General features: G+C 46.4%; 1 protein-coding gene across 2 annotated transcripts in view; it reads right to left on the bottom strand.

Annotated features, from left to right (window-relative positions):
- Positions 1–1,736: 1,736 nt before the first annotated feature.
- The window catches only part of RRC1 (RNA recognition motif (RRM)-containing protein), a 108,995-nt gene continuing 87,906 nt past the window's right edge, over positions 1,737–22,825 (bottom strand). For both annotated transcript variants that reach the window (XM_086524788.1, XM_086524789.1), the window contains 4 exons: positions 3,854–4,078; positions 2,889–3,751; positions 2,624–2,814; positions 1,737–2,533 (listed from right to left, as the gene is read on the bottom strand). In XM_086524788.1, coding sequence (XP_086380914.1) covers positions 2,181–2,533; positions 2,624–2,814; positions 2,889–3,751; positions 3,854–4,078 — 1,632 coding nt within the window. In that variant the 3' untranslated portion in view covers positions 1,737–2,180. The remainder of the gene's footprint in view (positions 2,534–2,623; positions 2,815–2,888; positions 3,752–3,853; positions 4,079–22,825) is intronic.

Raw genomic sequence — 22,825 nt, forward strand, 5'->3', positions numbered from 1 at the left:
AAAGATGAAAAGTGAGGCAGTCTAGAAGCGGAATGGTTTTAGCGGTGTATAGAGAGAAAGAGAGAGAGAGAGAAAGAGGGCTGAGTTAAGGGGCCGTTGTTGTGGCAAACTTGAAAGTTTGAACCCGAAAGACTCGCTTGTCAGCGCCTTGAACGACCATTGGACATTGGCGAGTTGTCTCTGCAGGTCAGTGCTCTAAAATGTTTGGGGCACGAAGTGGGGTGGTGAATGGCTGCACTCTACCACTCTCAAGGTCACCATGTTGGAAAGCAATGGAAGCTTATGTTGTAAGAATAAGCGAGCAGCATTGATTGAGTATATCCAATTGAGGTAACCTCCCTCTTTAAAACGACATGTTACCAAAACTGTATAGAGAAATCCCAAATGGTGCACTTGATAAATCTATACCACTGGCATGTATTTGAATTATATGTATACCACCACATTCATTAAGCAAAGAACGTGTGCGCAGTTGCCTGGACAGAATTTGTTTAACTTCCATGACATAGAAGGCTTGTCCCAGCCAATGGGCGACCATCCTCAGAGTAGGCTGCTTAAACTACAACTTTCTTTGCATTTTTTGGGACATTAAACTAGACCAATGCGGTCACAATAATGTAGCTCAATTTTCACCCCCCATTTGTACACGGCATCAAGAGGAAAACCAAAAGTTTTGAAAATGATCTACTTCGCTGTTAAACTACCGAACCCGGAGATCTTAATTACAATCCTACAATGAGTGCACCAGTTTCCAACGCAGTTCCAGCTAATTGTACGAAGATACTCGTGTCCTTTGACATTATACACCGATAAATAACCCCTGCAGCGAAAATATGCAATATCTGGCATGGTTACACTAACAGAGGCTTAAACTACGAGTCTCACCAACTCCCCAAAGAAATGCAATGCTCTGCACCTATTCCACTTTTTTGCTCCTCTGATGACAGAAATCTTGACTCATGTTGCACACTCCAGCTCCTTCCATTCTTTTTAACACTCTCAGCACCCCCCAAATTACATGCTGCCTTTTGAGTCCAGTATCATTTCTGTGTCCTCATTTTCTTTTTCAAGTGGCATCTTAAGCCACACAATGATATAGTCCCAAGATGCTCAATTGAGCATCCAAGATGAGCATAATAGAACAACAATTGGACATAGCCATTAACCCCTTCAACTAACTTCGTACAAATATTTGAATTGTAACTTGTTTTGCAAAAAAAGTAATACTTACAACCCACTCAGATTCATCATTCAAGACTCCTTAAGCTAAGAGTTTTTGAACTCCTTGCAAGACAGGATTTGCGACCAGTCTCATCATTATGCTCCTAATGTCTCATACCTGCACACACTCACAAGCAATCAAGAGCTCATACCAACAGTAATTGCATATCTTTACTGTTGAGTATATCCTCCAGGAAGACCATAGAAATGCTGTATTCAATAACAGCCAAGTGAAGAACTCGGCAGAGTTTTCAGGCTGGTGCAGGAACTTACTACCCCCTCTATTAATCCTGTGAAGTCATCAAGAGGCGAACCAAAGCAACAGCAGTTAGATCTTTTTGAACCTGCCCAAAACTCAAACAAAGCAGTGACTTCCGTTCCTCTTTTTCTAAAGCACAAAGCACGTGCTTGTGCAGCAATGAACAACTTGCATTATTACCTAAAAGCTTCCAATAGACATAATACAGCCAAGACATGGCAAGACATAAATGAAATTCGCCCTGATGCAAGTAGAAAAAGGCACAAGTTGTGGTTAGAGAAAACATGAAGATTCTGAATCCCTGCAAGGAGAACCTGTGGCTTCAATAAATTTTTGTACAATAGTGTCCAATACACCCAAAGCTGAAGAATTGCAGAGAATCACATAGCTTTAACACCATATTTGACATAAGATGGCAGAAGAAGCCTCTTACACAGCCGCTGCAATCCGGCTCGCATGTGACATGAAGACATGTGAGTGCCACTCTTCATGACAGCTGCAAAAGACCTGCATTTTCGCCCAAAAGCTACCCTAGTGCTAGGCAGTGATCAATCTAAATGACGCCCAGCAGACGAACCAGCCAGAAGCTAAAGTGCAATCACGAGATTCGTTGGCACTCTAGACCAACTAGGGGGCAGAGCAAGCAGAACTATTGCGATAAGAGCATATAACCTACAAAATTGAATGCCGGGCTTTGAGACTATAGATGTTTTCGACTTCTTTCTCTCTCTCTCTCTCGTTCACGCTCCCTCTCTTTAAATTTCTCACGGTCTCTTTCACGCTCTCTCTCTCTATCATAGTCATTCTTCTCTCTCTCTCTATCCCGCCTCAACTCAGAATTGCGGACTCTTTCTCTATCATCCCATTCCCGATGGGCATCTCTTTCACGGTCCCAATCCAAATCTTTTTCCCTTTCCTTCTCTTTCTCCCTGTCCCTACTTGATCGCTCTCTAGAATACGGGCTCTTACTACGACTCCCACTGCGAGGTCGTTTTTTGGAAGAAGAAGACTCTCTTTTGTCGTCTCGCTTGTCCTTCCTTTCAGAAATTCTTTCTGTACAAAAGCATCAGGACGTACGTTAAATGAACACCGGTCCAATGAAAAACGGAGTTCGCAGATCCAAGGTCTTTAAAGATTTCATACCAAGAGAACGTGAGGAAAGCTTCTCTGTGATCTTCCCATCTCCTGTCATATCAAGTAGACCATATTCCTGTAAAAGCTTTCTCCTATGTGAGTGCACCTTTCTTTCTATTTCTTCGGCATTTTTTATTCCTCGCTCTTCAAGAGATTCACGATATTCTATCACAGCTCCCTCCAGCCTTCGTAATTTCTGCCTGTTTAGTAAATATCAAATTAGCCCTATCATAAAGACACCCTGCAAACTAGAATTTCATCATTAAAGCATTACCTTCGTTCCTCGTCTATGCTGCTATCGCTAACTGCTGCTAAGCTGCTTTCAGCACCCAAGTCTTTACCACAAGTCTCAGATGAAGGAAATATGTCCTCACTTTCAGATGAAGAATAGCTTAATCCCAGCCCTTGCCCTTTATCCAAGTCCTCATCTTCATCGTCACGAGTCCATTTTGATGCAGGTAAAACAGGCTCTGCCTTTTGAGACCTTCCAAACACCTTTATGTCAGGTGGAGGTAAAGCAAAAGAGCCCAAGGTGTCTAAATTCTTGTCATAGATAGAGCTGGTTCTCTGCTCATGAGTATCATAGGAAGGGAGCCCCCGTTCTGAATTTCCAGAAGATGGACCTGCATAACCACTCCTCTCCACATTAGAATCAACCCCACTGTCTGCCCAGCTTTTTCCAGAACCCCAGCTCTCATCACCCCTGCTGCTATGTCTTTCGGCTCCTTCATACCTGTGCAATGTACGGAGCCCCTCCTCTGTCTCCTGGTTTTTCTGTTTCTCTGCATCATCAAGGCTTAAAAGCCGTGCCACCATCACCTCTCTTCCTCCACGAGAAGACAACCCATTGTGCCTACACCGTCTTTCAAGTTCGGCAAGGGGTAAACTTGACAACTCCCTGGCTGCAGCACCCTCTCCAATCGCTAAAGCAGCATCTTGACCCGACTCCGAACTGTCAGGAGCAACATCATCAACAGCAGTAACGTCTTTCACAGGTGGTGCATCACCTAGAATTGAATGGAAGGGAGGAACACCAGAATTTCCTGACCGCAAAAAGGTGGCCCGCAGCCCATTTACATAGGCATCAGAAAATAGAAACCAATCTGACCAGACTTGAAGGACTTTCAAAACGCGTTCCTGCGACTAAACTTCATTAGCAACGAGCTATGAAATGAATCGAGCAAGACAGAGAGTACAGAAAGCTAAATAATGAGGTTCAAGAAAGATTCATATAGTTACCTTTAGAGCTTCTGCTGTAATACGCCCAGTGATGCCTCGATAAAGCTCATTAAAACTCTCCATGATATCTGGAAGAGATGCTTCAAACTTTGTTCGATAGGCAGATGCATTTTTCACAGGTGCACTACTATTATGGAGTATATCAGAAACTAGCATAAGCCTTGCCACCTTGGTTGGAATAACCGTCTCCTTTAAAGTCAAGGATTCAGTAAGCACCTCCACAACCTGCAGTGCAAAGAAGCTTTGAGAAGTTAGTATTTGACTGCTTGAGCTATGATACACAGGTGTCTTTTTATTCACTAGCATTTACAAAATTACTCATACAAACTGAATGCCCACCATCTATTAAAAGGGCCTGGAAAAATACACAAGTAGAAAAGATGTGCAGTCGAAGATAGCCAACTCAGTGGTTTTAGACTTGTTATGTCATATATCTCTGATCAGAAGACACAGTGGGAAGAGTTTTGCCCTTGGTGGAATTGCTTACAACAACACCGTTCATACGTCTCTGGGGAAGTGAGATTGTCGAGGGTGTCAAAAAGATTCCACCTATTCCGAGCACCAAAGATAAGATTTTTGAAGCAGATCAGTATACACAAGATTTGCACACTGCTTTTGCCAAGGTACGAGAGGCCTTGGAGAAGTCTCAAGCACGGCATAACACGGCAACAGACAAGCATCAACGTGACTTGCACCTGAAGGAAAATGATTGGGTGCTACTCAAGTATGCGATAACGGAAGCGGGAGGGTAAGGAGAGGCTTTTCCCGAAGCTGAGTATGCAATACTATGGACCTTTCAAGTACAAGAAAAGATAAATAATGCCGAGCCAGACCAGCAACCAGAAGTGGAAGAGACGGGAGAGATACTCATTCAAGAACATGTCTTGGCTCACAACGAAACGGAAGTGAAAGGTAAGCTCACAAGACGGTATTGGTCAAGTTTAGGCGATGGAGGAGGACTTAGCAGATACTACTCAGCAACTAGAGCTTTACCTTGAGGCTTTTGGTTTAGCACAGACTATTCGAAGATGAATAAACACGTTGAATCTGATGCAGTGCGAACTGCTCAAGAAGAAAGTTACTCCGCTCCTTTGTCACAGGTTACCTTGATGGAATGAAGGCACTGAGTTCTTTTCAGATTTCAACGATACTGACAGGCTTACAGTATTCTACTGAACGACTTTATGTAAGGAGTACTTTGAAATGGGAATTCCTAAAATGAATCTGTTGCATGTGCTCACTCATGTGTGTATTGTTTGAATACGTGTTTAAAAGAAGAAATGACAGTAGCATTTTATCTTGGTCACCTGAGGGGTGAGATGAACCGTGAATGTGATAGTAACGAGATTTAGTAGATCAAGACATCCGTCAAAAGATCAACGCGGTCTCAATGTGATTGCTAGATAAGTTACAATGATGAGAATTCTCATCTAAAATCTCAACAGGGATAGTGATGTGAATGTTCAACGACTCGTCTTAGTGCAAGTGTTGGATACGTGTCGTCTAGTACGTCGTACGAGTCAATGTATACTGAACTAGTTTTTGTCCTATGTCTATTTTGCAGGCATAATCGAAGGCGATTACAATTTCTTCAAAAGGAGGGTATGTCACAAAGTGACGACATGGCATGGCCTAAAGGACTGATCCCGGCCGATAGACCTAAACTTTCTAAAAAGGCAGCAGAAGTATCACCAAGTCGCAGAATTTGGCCAAGTGGCCCAAAGGGGTTTCGGGTTCAAAACCTAACCCTCCCTACTTACACGATCTCGCGGACGGCCCTGAAACCTTTTGAAAATAAAGCAATCCCAAAGAATTGCATAGAGATGCTGACATGGAAGTTGATATGGATTTCTGTGATTTGCAGAAGGCTGCTGACTTAGCACTGTGTACGGATTTCTTTAAATTCCGAGCAACCATCTAGCGCAAGCTTTTCGGGAGAATAGCTTTTGGGATCATCAGCTATTGGGCCTCATGTACGTTTATAAGCAAGCAGAGCTAAGGCCTCCCTTCTGCTCATATCAACTTGGGAGCACTAAGAGAAGGAGGACCCTCGTACATTGTATTTTGGAAGCATAATAATAAAGAAATAGCGAGGAGGAGGACCAATCTTTAAGGCCAGTGCATCTGAATGCAGATCTCCGCCATGCAATTTTTTCTCTCTCTCTCTCTCTCTCTCTCTCTCTCTCTCTCTCTCTCTCTCTCTCTCTCTCTCTCTCTCTCTCTCTCTCTCCATCCATGATGGAAGAATTGAATACCATGAGAGAAGAAATACAGGTTATCAAGGAAGAGGAGGAGAAGAAGTCATGGGCCGCGGTCATCTTCGCAACACAAAAGAAAGTAGAAGAGGCCGAAAACTAGAGTGAGGTCACCAAGAAAGGGAAAGGTAAGGAAGCTCCTTGTACACCCACTCTTATTAACATGACCCTCGAAGAGGAACAAAGGAGGAGGATGCGGGCTCTACATGTCAGGGTAACCGGCCTCAAGGACATAACCAATGTGGAAAAAGAGGTCACAATCCTCACATCCATGATTGGGGTGGACAAGCCTTCACACACAAAGGCATGGAGAGTTGGCAAGAAGAGTGGTGGCCCGGGAGAATCTTCAAAAGAGAGAACTCTCATACTAGGCTTCCCCTCCTCTAAGGAGGAGAAGAAATTCCTGAAAAGGAGGCCTACTCTCAAGAAGACGGGTATTTTCCTCGGTGATGATCTCTCTCTCTCTCACAGCTTGCGCATATGAGAGAGGTAATGCCAGAGATTACGGCGGCAAAGGGAGAAGGGAAAGACGGCCTTTTACAGAGATGGTCGGGTGGTGATTGTAGAGCGGCACTCTAGATGACGGTGTGAGACCTATGGGACCACACTGAAGATGGCTACTTAGAATTGTAATGGATCTATGAGGTTGGACGTTGGTGCCTTTGAGGACAGTTTCACAGAGAGGGACATTATTTTCTTCTTAGAGACTCATCAGGCCCTTGGACAGCTTATGCCACATGTGGTGGGATACAAATGGGAGACAGCCCACAGGATAGTCGCGAGATCTGAGCATGGGTGTAGAGGTTTAGGAGGACTAGCAGTGCTTTTTAGGGAGGAGTCACAACCACTACTACATATTGTACGGAGAGATGATCATGCTAGATACATGTGGGTGAGGCTGAGAGCTGACACAGGCCGATTTTTATACATTGCCATATGTTACTTTCCCCCCAGTACGTCATTATATCCTTCACCCAGAGGACAGTCGCATTTCTCTATACTAGATGATCATATATGGGAGTTTTCTAGGGATGGTGATATCATTGACTTCAATGCCCGAACGGGCAACTCTCAGACAGTCTTCTACGACACTTCAGATGAGATGCTTACAGAGCTGGATGTAGGTGACTTGGGGCTTGACAGATGCTCACATGATAGAGAGTAAGCGGAGTATGAGAGATACCTCACGGAGATGACGACCACACATGGGTTAGCCATACTTAATGGCTTACAGCAATTTCTTGGAGCAGCCGGTTTCACATGCTTTCCACACAGACACGGGGCCAATACAGCGGACTATGTTATGGCACATCTGAGCTTTATTCCTTGATTCAGGATTTCATAGTGGGCGCCAGACCCGTGGGTGTAGCAGTCGATCATGCTCTTTTGACATAATCCATTTCATTTCAGTACAGTACAGCCCAGACATCAGGAGGCAGGTCACAAACCCGTTATACATTTACACCAGAGACTGACTCGGTTTATACAGAGATCTATAGCCGTCTATGCATAGCTAGTCCTGGTCTCTCAGTGGAGGAGTGCACCATTTTACTGACTGAGACACTGAATGGTGCAATGTCAGAGACATACCCACACACTCAACCGGGTCGGAGGCGACATTCTGGGAGCATGCCCCAGAATAGTTGGTATGATGAGGAGTGCAGAGAGATGAGAATCGAACTCTAGAGAGATCTTCTTTTAGGAGTCATCACTTACAGACAGTCTCAGATTGCTTCCTGGCGCCTTGTGCAACAGAAGAAACGAGCTTATTTGGCCAGATGGGTATCAACTGTTCTTGATTAGAGACTCAGAAGAGGCATTGTAACAGACTTGGACACTCCAAGTCAAGAATCAATCGCGACAGCACCAAATGACCACTTCAAACAATTCATAGATCACAATAGATTTGCACTGGCCCGACGGAGTTCCGTGCCTAGAGATATTGGCCCCAAATACTGGTGCCCCTTTCGGTATTTCTTTTTGTATTAATCAGTTCAAAGTACAAGAGAGTGGGTCAGGATTCACTCTCAGACTCTGCGTCCAGATGCTCTAAGAAGTGAAGGCCAAAAGCAGAGCCCCAAAAGCTTCAAATCATAAGCAACTCCTCTCTCTCTCTCCCAGAGAGTCAAAGCTTGAATGCAAAAGCATTCTCTCTCTCTTTCTCATTCCATAGAGAAAAAGAAAGACATCCGTACGGCTGGCCGCAACACACGCACCAAATCACGAAATCCATACCAGCTGCCACTTGGCATTTCCCTGGCAAATTAGGGTTTGCTGAAATTAGGGTTTCAGCCAGAAATTAGGGTTTGCAAGAATTTTAGGATTTCTGGCAAAAATTAGGGTTTTTGTTGTCCATAGCCACGTCATCACTTTGTGACATACCCCCCTCTTGAAAGCATTGTAATCGACCACGATTACGCCTGCAAAACTGACAAAAGCCATAAACCGGCTTAGCAGACACTGACTGTTAGTACCTACGTACTAGGAACACACATCTAGCACATGTACCAAATCGACAATCACATCCATCAGAGGACATCACCACCATCACAGGACATCACATGACATTCAACATTCATTCGGATCTTAGACCATGATCTATCGGCAATGTAGCTAGCAATCACATATAGGTCCAATCGAGACCTCATCAATGTCCGATTGACTAACCCCAATTGCAACCATGTCTATTCGAGATCAATTAGACCAAAATGCTGCAGTCATTTCGTTTATCAGTTCCTGCACTTAAGAGAAGTCAAGAACAAATCAGTATCATAATCAAGAATTCCATTTCATAAAGTCATCCAGCAGAATACTGTCAGCTTTTAGTATCCCTGAAGCTCAAAGAGACATCAATGACTCTAGTATCTAAATCAAGGCACCTGTTGACAAAGGAGCGGAGCGACTCCCCTCTTGTGCATGCCACTGCACCAGATCTGCGGCCAAGCTGAATTCTGGGTTCCATTTGGAGTAGACTATGCTAAACCAAAAGCATCGAGGTAAAGTTTCACAATCTGAGGAGTATCTGCTAGGTCCTCCTCCTCCATCCACTTCACATCCAATGCAGGATAGTTCTTGAACTTAACCAAAAACCGCCTTCGGACTTTACCTTTAGTCTTCGTATCCTTATGTGCGTAAATCAGTTCAGGAACAAGGATCTCCTCGTTTTCTTCCACTTCGGGTTGCTCATCAGGCTCCCCATCATCAGGCACATCACCTCTAAAAGGTTTCAAGAGACTCACATGGAATGCATTGTGAATCCTCCAAGTATCTGGCAGTTTCAATCAAAACGAGACATCATATATCTTTTCAGTCATCTGAAAAAATCCGTAGTATCGCATAACAAGCTTTAGAAAAAGCCTCTCCTTTCTCTTTTTCTTTCGTAGTCGTGCCTTCTCAAAACGTAAGAGCACCCAATCATCCTCCAATTTCATGTCGCTACGATGGCGATCCGCTGCCTTTTACTGTCGTTCTTGAGACTTCTGCAAAGTCTCGCGAACCTTGGCAAAAGCCGTATCCAAATCTCGCGTATATTCATCCGCTTCAAAGATCTTATCTTTCGTGCTCAGGAAGGGTGGAACCTTCGCAACAGCTTCAACAATCTCTAATGGCGCCTTCCCCGTCGAAGAGTGTATTGTGTTATTGTAGGCAAATTCCACCAAAGGTAAGTCTCAGATTGCCCATCAGTTTGCGGGTGGAACGATGACGAGAACTGCAACCACGTGCCAATGTTCTCCCAAATTGCCTTCCAAAACAAACTCGTAAATCTGGGGTCTCTGTCGCAGACAATCGTCTCAGGCATGCCATGTAATCTGAAGATCTGGGCCACAAACAGTCTTGCTAAGTGATCCAGCTTGACTAGTTTCTTCACTGGAATGAAATGAGCCTATTTGCTAATTCTGTCAATAACAGTCCAGATACCATCGTAACCACTCTCTGTCCTCGTGAGATCAAAAATGAAATCCATCGCCACACTTTCCCAGGGGCGGGTGGGTATGGGTAAAGGCTGTAACAATCCCTGTGCCTTATGCCTGTCAAACTTGACCTTCTGGCATACCAAGCAACTGCGCACAAACTCTTCCACATCCTTTTTGAGTCTCGGCCAAAAGAAGTATCTCTCTACCCCCTTCATGGTGGTAGCAATGTCGCGGTGACCCATAAAAGGTGGACACTGGCATTCAGTCATAACCTTTTCCCTCGACGGCTGTGTAACGCACAACATAGTCTTTTTCATCAAGTCGCCTTTTCGAACGGAGTATCCAACTACTATCTCCCCATCCCGTATCTGTGTGAAAATATCTGCAAAATCTGTATCTGTGGCATACTGGTCGACCATATCCTCGAAGCTCCTATGATGTATCGCGGAAATAGCCAAAACCAACGGCTTCTGAGACAAAGCATCTGCCACCACATTCTTCTGTCCTTGAACATGGACAATCTGGAAGTGAAACTGTGACAAGATGTTCGCCCACGGCATCTGCTTTCCCCAAAGCTGCTTCTGTGACAAGAAGTAGCGCAAACTCTGATGGTCTGTACAGACAGTAAAATCCGCTCCGAGTAGATAATGCCACCACTGAGTAAGAGCATGGATAACCGCCAAAAGCGCTTCCTCATATATCTGTGTTGTCATCTCCGGCCTAGAGAAAAATCGGCTCTCGTAACTAATGACATGGCCTTCTTGCATCAAGACCGCACCCAGACTACGACTACAAGCATCACAATATACTTCAAATGACTTCTGCGAGTCCGGCGAAGTCAAAACTAGTCCCGTAGTCAATTTCTCTTTCAAGGTCCGATAGGTAGTCACCTCTATGGATCCCCACGAGAAAGGGACTCCTTTTTGTGTCAAGATATGCAAAGGGGAAGCAACCTCTGCAAACTTTCGTATGAACCACCTATAGTACGAGCACAATCCCAAGAAGCTTCTAACTTCATGGACATTCTTCAAATCGGGCCAATCACGGATAGTCTCTATCTTGGCCGGGTCCATTTGCACTCTAGCTGCTGAGACAATGTGTATCAAAAAGTGTATCTCTGGTAGGAAAAATTCACTTTTCTTTGCATTAATCACTAACTTGTGATCTCCTAATGCCTGAAAGCCCTGAAGCAGATGATCTCTGTGTTCTGCCTCATTCTTGAAGAAAACAATGATGTCGTCAAAGAAAGTGCCAACAAATAGTCTGTACTCTCGAAAAATCCTGTCCATCATCCGGTTAAATGTCGCAGGAGCATTGGTTAAGCCAAAAGGCATCACCAAAAACTCAAATACCCAAAAGTAGTCTGAAAGGCCGTCTTGTAGACGTCTCACGGTGTGATTCGGACCTGATGATATCCACTCTTCAACTCCATCCTGCTAAAGCACGAGGATCCCTGTAATCTGTCAAGTATATCATCGATCCTAGGAATCGGAAATCTGTTCTTGATGGTGATTTTGTTGAGAGCTCTATAATCGCTGCACATTCTCCAAGATCCGTCTTTCTTCAAAACCAACAACACTGGAGAGCAGTACGGTGATGTATTAGGCTGGACAAGACCCTTTTCCAAGCGGTCTTTCACTTGGTTCATAATCTCTTCATTCTGTGCTCCGCTCACACGGTAAGGTGGCCGGTTCGGTGGTGTGCTTCAAGGTATCAGATCAATGGTATGATCTTCAGGACGAGTAGGTGGAAACTCTCCTGGTAGGCCCTCTAAGAAGCAATCGGCATGAGAGTGGAGAAACTCTTGGCGTTCTTTATCAAGTTTAGACATATTTGTCCTATCCTTATCGCTCAGTTCTTTCATAAAGATCGAGTAAACAATCAGAGTGGATTTCATTAATTTTGAAATGGCCGAAGTCGATACAATAGGGACAGACTCGCCCTTCAGTTTTATATCAAGTACAATTGTTCTGCCCTTTTCTGTAGTCAAAGTCGCTTATCGACCACGGCGTTATTCTTGTGGTACCAAGGAATCCCTAAGAGAACATCACAACCCTCCAAAGGCATTATGAAGAAGTCCTCATGCCCCAAATACCCCTGACAATGCAACCGAAGTTTGCCAATGACAGGTGTAATGGCTACGTCCCTGCCGGGTGCCGCTAGAACTGCCTCTGCAAGTGGTCCCATCCGATCGAGAGTAATCTCGAGTCGCGCCGCCAATTCCGTTGAAATGAAGTTGGCCTTGGCTCCTCCATCAAAGAAAATCAGGGCCTCTTGATCTTTCACTTTGCCCCGAGCTCGGCAAATTTCTGTACTCTCATCCATGGTTTCGGGATCAGTACCCACACGATCTGGAACCAGTCCTGTTTTCATCTTGCCTTTTCGTCCACGTTCCTCAGCTGCTCTCGAACTCTCAGGCCTCTCGTCGTCCTTATCATTATGTTCTTTCTGTGTCTTTTTAGGGCACTTCGCGGAGATGTGTCCCTGTTCCGCGCATTCAAAGCACTTCCCCTCTTTGATGAATCGAGCTCGCTCCTGAGGAGTAAGCTTGGGTCGTGCATCCTTTTTCTCTGGGTTGCTCTTTTTCTTTCTACTTTCATTCCGAGAAGTCTGTTCGGCTCGTTGTGTGATGTTCTCATCTGTGGGGTAAGTCAGACTGCCAGAGTGAATGGCAAAGCCCCGCTTCGCATGACTCATCAACTGCTGAATAGAAGCTGACTTCTGCTCCAAGCAGTGATCTTGGATCTCTGTACGTAGACTCAAGGTGAACCACTCAATATGTTCTCTGAACGTGATCTTCTTGAATGAAGAGGCGGGTAGAAAAGAGCTCTTGAATCTTTCATAATAAGCATTGATTGTACCTTTCTTCGTCATCCGAAGATGGTTCCAAGCAGCTCGTATATCTCGTTCATATTCTTGCATCAACCAAGAAGAAATACAAAGCTTTTTGAATTTCAGCCATTTAACTGGCGCAGTCTTGTTTAAAAGAAGAGTGGACCACCAAGTACGAGCATTCCCCTTAAGGTAAGAGGTAGCTCTCCGAATCTTGGAGTGCTCTGAATAGCGTCCTCCCGCGAAAGCGATGTCAAACTGCTGTATAAAAGACAAAGCCTTCGAAGCATCTGAGTATCCTGAAAAAGTATCAAACTTGATCGAGTGGCCACCTTCTTTAAACTCTCGGACTTTCTTGCTTTTATCTTCGAGAAAGTCATACTGGTTCGCTTTGTAAAAATTCTTCTTGTTCGCATAGAAGTTTCCATCATCAGAATCTGAGCTGTATGTAGACGAGTCCTCAGTAGAACTGTCAGGCTCTCGGCGAGATTTAGCCTTCTTTGCCTTTTTCTTGCCCTTTCCGAAGCTTTGTTTCTTGCTTCGCTTTTTGCCTTTTCTGTCTTCTTTGCTCGAATCTGAAGAGCTAGAAGAATTGTCAGAAGAAGAAGAAGAAGAATTGGGTACTCCTTCAAATCAAACACGCTTCTTCTGTTTCTTTGCCTTATCAAAAGTCGACTGACGACCCCAAACCACTTATTTAAATGTTTACAAGGGATGTCAAAAGCAGAGCCCCAAAAGCTTCAAATCAAAAGCAACTTCTCTCTCTCTCTCACAGAGAGTCAAAGCTTGAAAGCAAAAGCATTCTCTCTCTCTTTCTCATTGTGTAGAGAAAAAGCAAGACGTCCGTACGGCTGGCCGCAAAACGCGCCGCAAATCACGGAATCTGTACCAACTGCCACGTGGCATTTCCCTGGCAAATTAGGGCTTGCTGAAATTAGGGTTTACTGAAAATTAGGGTTTTTGGTATATTTTAGGGTTTGCAGGAATTTTAGGGTTTCTGGCAGAAATTAGGGTTTCTGCTGTCCGTAGCCACGTTATCACTTAGTGACAGGCATGGCGATTCTTTCATGAGCACTCTCCTCCCATAGTGATTACTTCTCTTGATGTGTGGAGCCAATATGCGACATCGTTATATACAGTTCCTGGACAGGACCCCCTTCCAGATCCTACGGAGCCATGCCCACCTACGAGCACCTTCTTTACCACTCAGATGGTAAAGAGAGTCATTGATAGGATGAGGACTAGCAAGGCATATGATCATGATGGTGTAGTAGCAGAGCACTTTATACATGCTAGAGATATGCTGGTAGAGGTTCTTGCAATGTTGTTCAATCGTGCCATGTGTGAGGGATTACCTGAGACTTGGAGGTTGTCTACTATAGTGCCTATCTTCAAGGCAGGTGATCCTACAGAGCCTGGGAATTACCGCAATATTATGGTTGGGCACACATTGGCACGGTTGTATGCATCCATTCTTGAGCAACAGTTGAGTAATTGGGCAGAGGGTGAGGGTGTACAAGCAAAGGGCCAGGCCGGTTTTAGGAGGGGTTTCTCCACTCTTGATCATATTCTGACACTCAGAGCCATCATTGAGGAGGGCAGGTCACATGGGAGACGGATTTATTGTAGCTTTGTGGATTTCCACAAAGCATTTGACATGGTACCGAGAGCTCGATTGATGCACAGATTGCAGGAGATGGGGGGGCCCATAGTGTTGATTTCGGGGATTATGGCTCTATACAAATCAGTGATGGGACATGTACGCACCCAGGAGGGGATATCTGATTTAGTTCACTCCACCATTGGGGTGAAACAAGGTTGCCCATTGTCTCCTACTCTATTTGGTATGTATGTTAATGAGGTGTTTGATTACATTCACAGAGAGGGTGATAGAGGTGCCCAGCTGGCAAGGACGTGGATCCCATTGTTGTTATATGCTGATGATATTGTGTTGATCTCTGACTCACTAGAGGGTATGCAGCGACAATTAGATGCATTACACAATTTTGCAGAGGATAGTGGATTGTCTGTAAACCTTGGCAAAACCAAGGTTATGGTGTTTAACACCACACCACAGTGGATCAGGAGATCAGCACCGACTTTCACATATGGCAAGGAGATTGTAGAGTATACGAATGCATACACTTACCTTGGGGTTGTCTTCATTGGGCCGACGTTTTCTTTGGGGAGAGCAGTAGAGCTAGACTGACTAGAGAGCTTATGCGGCCTTGGGAGGCTTGGAGAGGATGTGTTCGCAAGTTCAGTTACAGGAACCTCGAACAAAGTTATGGCTCTTTGATACTTTAGTAGCCTCAGCTATGATGTATGCAGTGCAGATATGGGGACCTTTAGTAGGCCAAGATGGTTGGAGACGTATGGAGAGGCCCTTGGTATCTAAGATCTCTCGACTAATCAAAGCCAACGCCTCCATACCCCACGCTATCATTCGAGCAGAGCTAGCCGCCCCTCCTATGGAGATTGAGGCTCTTACAAGGTCAATCTCCTTTGTGCACAGCTTGTAAAATACTACTAGAGACAGATATGCTCGACTGGCCCTTGAGTCTTTAGCTCTTTAGGGGGACACTTCATGCTGGTATGCACAGATGACATCATGGTTTCAAATGCATGGCTTCACCATGGACACGTTGCCCCCTTTCCAATACTCTCTTCAAACATCCTCGATGTCTCTTACACGGGTGGAGATTACTAGACTCATTTGTCAGGACCTAATCCAACTGGATACCATGCGGACAGTTGGGCACGAAGATGGCTTTCTATAAAGAGCATCTTCTCCACCTCACAGGAGATGGGTTTGTGATTCGACCCAGCTACATGGACACACATATGTCTCATGATTTGTGGTGTGCCATTGGTCAGATACGCACATCCTCACATCAGCTGGAGATTGAGACTGGTCGATTCAGAGGGATACCGGCAAACAAAAGGATATGCCGCTTATAGAGACAGAGCTACGTTACATATGTCATTGCACAGTGTACTATGAGATTCGGGGCCGTTTCCACTGCTTATTCAGAGAGGGTTTCGGTCCTTTCTCTAGGGTCATGACTTATGAGGATCAGAGATACTTTCTCACTTGAGTTACACAGATATAGACACTTTACTGGGAAGAGCTAGAGAGAGACAATCCCCGAGAGGGATTACACATTTATTTTCACTAGATATGGGACAGCCAGAGGAGCAGTCATCACTGCAGAGCTCGGCCCACACTCATTCAACCACTATCGACACTCTCATCGACCAAGCACTGGAGCTACGGATATCCAAACAGCCACGATTGAGGAGAGGGGCTACACAACATCGACAGAGACTTCAACATATGATTCGAACCATACTCTCTCGACATCCAAAGTGCAAATGAGGATGGATTCTAGTGGTAGTAGTATTTTTGTTCTGGTCTTTTTGTACCCAGACATGGTATCAGATTCACAATTTTGTAACAGTTTGGTCTCATAGGTCATTTTGGCCTTTTGAAGACGTTAATATCACATTTTCTCTCTCTCTCTCTCTCTCTCTCTCTCTCTCTCTCTCTCTCTCTCTCTCTCTCTCTCTCTCTCTCTCTCTCTCTCTCTCTCTCTGGGCTCTCTCTCTCTCTCTCTGGGCAATCCATGCCTCACATCGGCGGATACAGGTGGGAGACAGCCTATAGACAGGAGACACGCTCAGGGCACAGAGGGCGGGGCTCGGGAGGAGTGGCAGTGTTATTTAGAGAGGATCTGCAGCCACTGATACATATAGCCCGCAGGGACGAGCAGGCTAGGTACATGTGGGTGAGACTGAAAGCAGAGACAAGCAGATACCTCTATGTAGCTATTTGCTACTTTCCCCCGAGTACATCAGTTTATGCATCACCCAGAGGACAATCCCCTTTCTCTATTTTGGATGATGACATATGGGAGTTCTCTAGGGACGGTGACATTATTATCCTAGGGGACTTCAATGCTAGGACTGCCCATCACCAGGCAGTGTTCTATGATACTGCAGAGGAGATGCTAAGAGAACTAGATGTTGAAGAGACGGGCCTTTCCAGAATATCACACGATATGGAATATACTGAGTATGGGCGACACCTCATAGACATGGGCACTGCACATGGATTGGCCATCTTGAACGGCCTACAGAGATTTCCTGCAGAACAAGAGGATTTACATGCTTCCCACACAGACATGGAGCCAGCACAGTGGACTATGTCATGGCACAACCGAATCTCATCTCCGGTATCCAGGATCTCACAGTTGGGCCCAGACTGGTCGGGGTGGCAGTGGATCATGCTCTGGTGTCAATGACCATCTCCTTCCAGTTCAGTGTAGCACACAGGCCACGAGTAGTAGCCCCTACTCGCTACACATTCACACAGGAGACGGATTCTGTATACATGGACAGAATCTACATACGCCTTTGCACTGAGGACCCGGGGCGACCTCTGGAGGAGCTAACTACTATACTGACACAGACACTACATGAGGCAGCAGCAGAAGCCTACCCACACACCCAACTTGAGCAGAGCCGTCGATCGGGGAGCATGCCTCAGAATAGCTGGTAAGACGAGGAGTGCCGCCAGACTAGAGCCACACTTCAGAGGGAGGTGTTGTTGGGGGGCGTCACTCACAGACAGTCACAAATTGACTTCCGACGCTTGGTGCGGCGAAAGAAGAGAGCTTTTTTGGCTCGACTCGAGCAGGATCTATATCAGCTATTCTTGAGTCAAGACTCGCGTGAGGCGTGGCGGCTCTTTCATGAGCAGTCCCCCCCCCCCCCCCCCCCCCCCCCCCCCGCGGGGCTATTTCCTCCACAGAGACATGGGGTCAGTACGCATCATCTTTGTACACAGTACCTGGACAGCCGCCCCTCCCCAACCCCCCCGATCCATGCCCACATGCATGTGGCTTTTTCACCGCTGAGATGGTGAAGAAAGCTATTGACAGGATGAAGACTGGGAGAGCATATGATCATGATGGCCTAGTCGCTGAGCATTTCATGCATGCCAAAGACCTACTAGCAGAGCTCCTAGCAGTTATGTTTAACCGGGCCATGTGTGAGGGCCTACCGGACACTTGGAGCCTATCTACGATCGTACCTATCTTCAAATCAGGAGACCCCATGGAGCCTGGGAATTATCGCACTATTATGATTGGGCACACACTGGCACGGTTGTATGCATCCATTCTTGAGCAACAGCTGAGTAGATGGGCAGAGAGGGAAATTACGTGCAACTGGGCAGGCAGGATTCAGGAGAGGCTTCTCCACTCTTGACCATATCCTAACACTCAGGGCCATCATCGAGGAAGGTAGATCTCAAAGCAGACGGATCTATTGTAGCTTTGTGGACTTCCGCAAAGCTTTCGACACAGTACCCAGAGCTAGACTGATGCGCAGATTACAGGAAATGGGAGAACCCACAGAACTCATTTGGGGAATCATGGCATTGTACAGATCAGTAGTAGGGTATGTACGCACCCCGGAGGGACTTTCTACACCGGTTCACTCCACTATTGGGGTCAAGCAGGGCTGCCCGCTCTCTCCTACCCTTTTCGGTATGTATGTGGATGAGGTTTCTGACTACATTGACAACGATGGGGATAAAGGTGCTCAGTTGGCAGGGACATGGATTCCACTTTTGTTATATGCTGATGACATAGTGTTGATCTCCAAATCCCCAGAGGGAATGCAACGTCAATTGGATGCTTTGCACACGTTTACACACGAAAGTGGTTTGTCTCTCAACCTGGGTAAAACCAAGGTTATGGTGTTTTAACACCACCCCACAGTGGATCAGGAGGTCAGCACCTACATTCACATACGGCTAGGAGACTGTGGAGTACACAGACGCTTACACTTACCTTGGAGTGGTTTTTAGCGGACCTACATTCTCACTCAGAAGAGCAGCAGAGACCAGACTTACTAGAGCCCACGCAGCATTGGGTAGATTGGAGAGGATGTGTTCGCAGGTTCAGTTTTAGGAGCCCCGGACGAAGCTCTGGCTCTTTGACACCTAGGTGGCTTCAGCACTGCTCTATGGAACCGAGATATGGGGACCTTCACTGGATCACCACGGGAGGCCGGGTCGCTCAGACGGATGGGGGAACATGGAGAAACCTCTCGTCTCTATGATCTCGCGGCTCATTAGAGCCAAGGCATCAGTACCACGTGCCATTATCCGAGCAGAGCTAGCGGCCCCCCCACTTGTGGTGGAGGCGTTCACTAGATCAGTCTCCTTCATAAACCGTACATGGGAACTTCCTAGAGACAGATATACTCTTAGCCATACAAGGAGATACAACATGCTGGTATGGGGAGATGACATCACGGTTTCAGGCACATGGGTTCAGCATAGACAGGCTGCCACCAGTCCATTACTCACTGGATGCACCATCTCTCACTCTTACACAGTCAGACATCACCAAGCTCATCCGCCAAGACCTAACCCAGCTAGACACCAGGAGGACATGGATACAACCAGCACAGGAATTGGGCACGAAGATGGCTTTGTACAGAGACCACCTTCTCCAGCTTACGAAAGATGGTTTTGTGGCGAGACCCAGATACATGGATACCCACTTGTCTCATGGGATACGCTGTGCTATTGGCCAATTACGCACATCTTCTCACCAGTTGCGGATTGAGACTCGGAGGTACAGCGGAGTACCAGCAGAGGACAGGACATGTCCCTTGTGTAACACGGAACCTGAGACAGAGCTACACTATACATGCCGCTGCCCCGTCTACTACGAGATACGAGGTCGCTTCCACTGCCTGTTCAGAGAGGGTTTTGGACCACTCTCAAGAGTCATGGGATACGAAGATCAGAGATGTCTGGGTTTGTTCTTACTCGAGCTGCGCAGACACAGAGATAGCCTGATGAATGGCGAGGCTAGCCAGTCTCAAAGACGGATCACAGATTTCTTCAAAGCGGACACGGGACGGCCGCAAGAGCCACTCCCACAACAGAGCTCCCCCTCGTCTCACACCAGAGGCACACTGATTGACCGAGCGATTGAACTAGGGAAATCCAGGCGCCCACGAGTGCGAAGAACTACACAGCATCGAGGGGTTCTACGACAGAAAATCCGGAGCACGCTGGCCAGGAATGCACGACGCCCGGTCAGACTACTAACCATGGAGGAAATTGATGAGATTCGCCAACGACCGATGCTAGATCTCAGCCATCCCAACAAGCCATCCAAATTTTCCCGCTTAGTTTTATCCTTGGCTCACATCGACCAGCTTAGGCCCCCATAGTAGATATGTTTGTTTTGTACTGTTGTTAGGTTATTTTGTTACTCTGACTTTGTATCAGATCCACCACTTTGTAACTTTCGGGTCTCATGGGTCATTATGGCCTTTTGAAGACGTTAATATAACATTTCATTTCATTTCTCTCTCTCTCTCTCTCTCTCTCTCTCTCTCTCTCTCTCTCTCTCTCTCTCTCTCTCTCTCTCTCTCTCTCTCTCTGTGTGTGTGTGTGTGTGTGTGTGTGTGTGTGTGTGTGTGTGTGTGTGTGTGTGCCTACCTGCTCGCGCCCTGTCTGACTGCCCTTTCTTGCTCGCATCACCCCATGCTCACGCCCTCACCCCCTGCTCACGCCCTATCTGCCCCGCCCCTGCTTGCTCGCGTCATCCCCTGCGCGCTGCCCCCTGCACGCTGCAACCCCCTGCCCCCTGCTGTTGCCCCCCTTCGCGATGCTGCCCTTACTTCCTAGCTGGAAAGCAAAAGCTGGCAGTCTGATACGCAGGCGGAAACAATGCAGACGGAGACATCATACGCGTAGACAGCGGCAAGACGGCACGGGCGACATCATCATACGCGTAGGCGGTAACATCATTCACACAGATAGGCGCTTTTACTCCATACGCGTAGGAGGGTCATCATACTCGTAGGTCAACAGACACCATACGCGTAGGTCGTCATTCTACACGTAGGTCAGCAAGCATCCTACGCGTAGGAGGTCAGGCATCCTAGGAATATGTACCTCGGAAGATATCAAACGCGTAGCTCAGCTGGGCATCATACGCGACATCATACCCGTAGGATTCAGTGGAAAATTCTATGTGCGAAATGGTAAGTGAGCCCAATACATCTCTTGAACGACAAAACATGGAAGCAAACTCCCCTGCACGGGACACGGAAGCCGTCAATTTCTCACTTGTTTGCAAGTCGCGAGCAAAGGCAACCTTCATGCTCACGAACAAGCGGATGGCGCAGGTGGAGAGGGAAATGAAGGAGTGGAAAACAGAGATGGAAGGATGCTGGAAGGAGAAGGCCAACCTCCATCAAATGGTCTTCAATGAAGGCGCACAATGGAAGAAGGAGAAAGAGAGCCTTAACGAAGAAATACAGACATTCAAAGAAGAAGTCTCAACCCTCAAACAGGAGAACCAAAACGCTGAGATACGGACACTCAAAAAAGAAGTCTCAGCCCTTAAACAGGAGCTTGCTGATAGAGTAAGCAGTGGACTAAAGGAAGGCGACTTTCAGCCCTCGGTAATAGATGAAATCAAGGAAATCAACGAACAGGCAAGGATGATCACAGAGGAAGAGAAACTCAGGGTGGCAAAGACATCTTCATGGGGGGAGATGATAACAAGGACACAGAAAAAGGCGGACGAGGCCGAAAAATGGATTGAGGTCGCCAAGAAAGGAAAAGCTCAAGAAACTCCTTGTACACCGACGCTTATCAACATGACCCTCGAAGAGGAACAAAGAAAGCGGATGCGAGCACTGCATGTGAGAGTGACCGGTCTCAAGGACATAAACAAAGTGGAGAAAGAGGTCACAAGCCTTACATCCATGATGGGGATGGAGAAGCCTTTGCACACAAAGGCATGGAGGGTAGGTAAGAAAAGTGATGGCACGGGAGAGTCTTAAGAGGAGAGAGCTCTCATACTACGCTTCCCCTCGTCGGAAGAGAAGAAGGAATTCTTGAGGAAGAGGCCTACTTTCAAAAAGACAGGTATTTTCCTCGGTGAAGACCTGACACTCTCACAGTTCGCACATATGAGAGAGGTAATGCCAGACATTACAGCGGCAAGGGAGAAGGGAAAGATGGACTTCTACAGAGATGGACGGGTAGTGATTTTAGAGCGCCGCACTGTATGACGGTGCGAGACCTATGGGACCACACTGAAGATGGCTACCTGGAATTGTAATGGGTCTATGAGCTTGGACGTGGGTGCATTTGAGGACAGTTTCAAACACAAGAATATTGTATTCTTCTCAGAGAATCATCAGGTCCCTCGACAGGTGATGCCACATGTGGTGGGATACAGATGGGAGACAACTCACAGCACAAATGCGAGATCTGAGCATGGGAGTAGAGGTTCAGGAGGAGTAGCAGTGCTATTCAGAGAGGACCTACAACCATTACTGCATATTGTACGAAGAGATGATCATGCTAGATATATGTGGGTGAGACTGAGAGCTGACACAGGTCGATTCCTATATATTGCCATATGTTACTTTCGTCCCAATACATCAATGCATGTTGTATCCAGAGGGCAGTCGCCTTTCTCTATACTAGATGATGACATATGGGAGTTTTCTAGGGATGGTGATATCATTCTCCTAGGGGACTTCAATGCTCGAACGGGCAACTCGCTGACAGTCCTCTACGACACTTCAAATGAGATGCTTAGAGAGCTGGATGTGGGTGAGTTGGGACTTGACAGATGCTCAGATGACAGAGAGCAGACAAAGTATAGTAGATACCTCATGGAAATGACAACTACACATGGATTAGCCATACTTAATGGCTTACAGCAATTTCCTGGAGCAGTAGGTTTCACATGCTTTCCACACACACATGGGGCCAGTACAGTGGATTATGTTATGACCCAACCGAGCTTTGTCCCCTGCATTCAAGATTTCACAGTGGGAGCCAGGCCAGTGGGCATAGCAGTAGATCATGCTCTCTTGACACTGTCCGTTACATTTCAGTATAGTACAACCCAGACATC

Source organism: Adiantum capillus-veneris, chromosome 12 (assembly GCF_014529385.1).
Source record: "Adiantum capillus-veneris isolate H3 chromosome 12, ASM1452938v2, whole genome shotgun sequence".
Classification (NCBI taxonomy): domain Eukaryota; kingdom Viridiplantae; phylum Streptophyta; class Polypodiopsida; order Polypodiales; family Pteridaceae; genus Adiantum; species Adiantum capillus-veneris.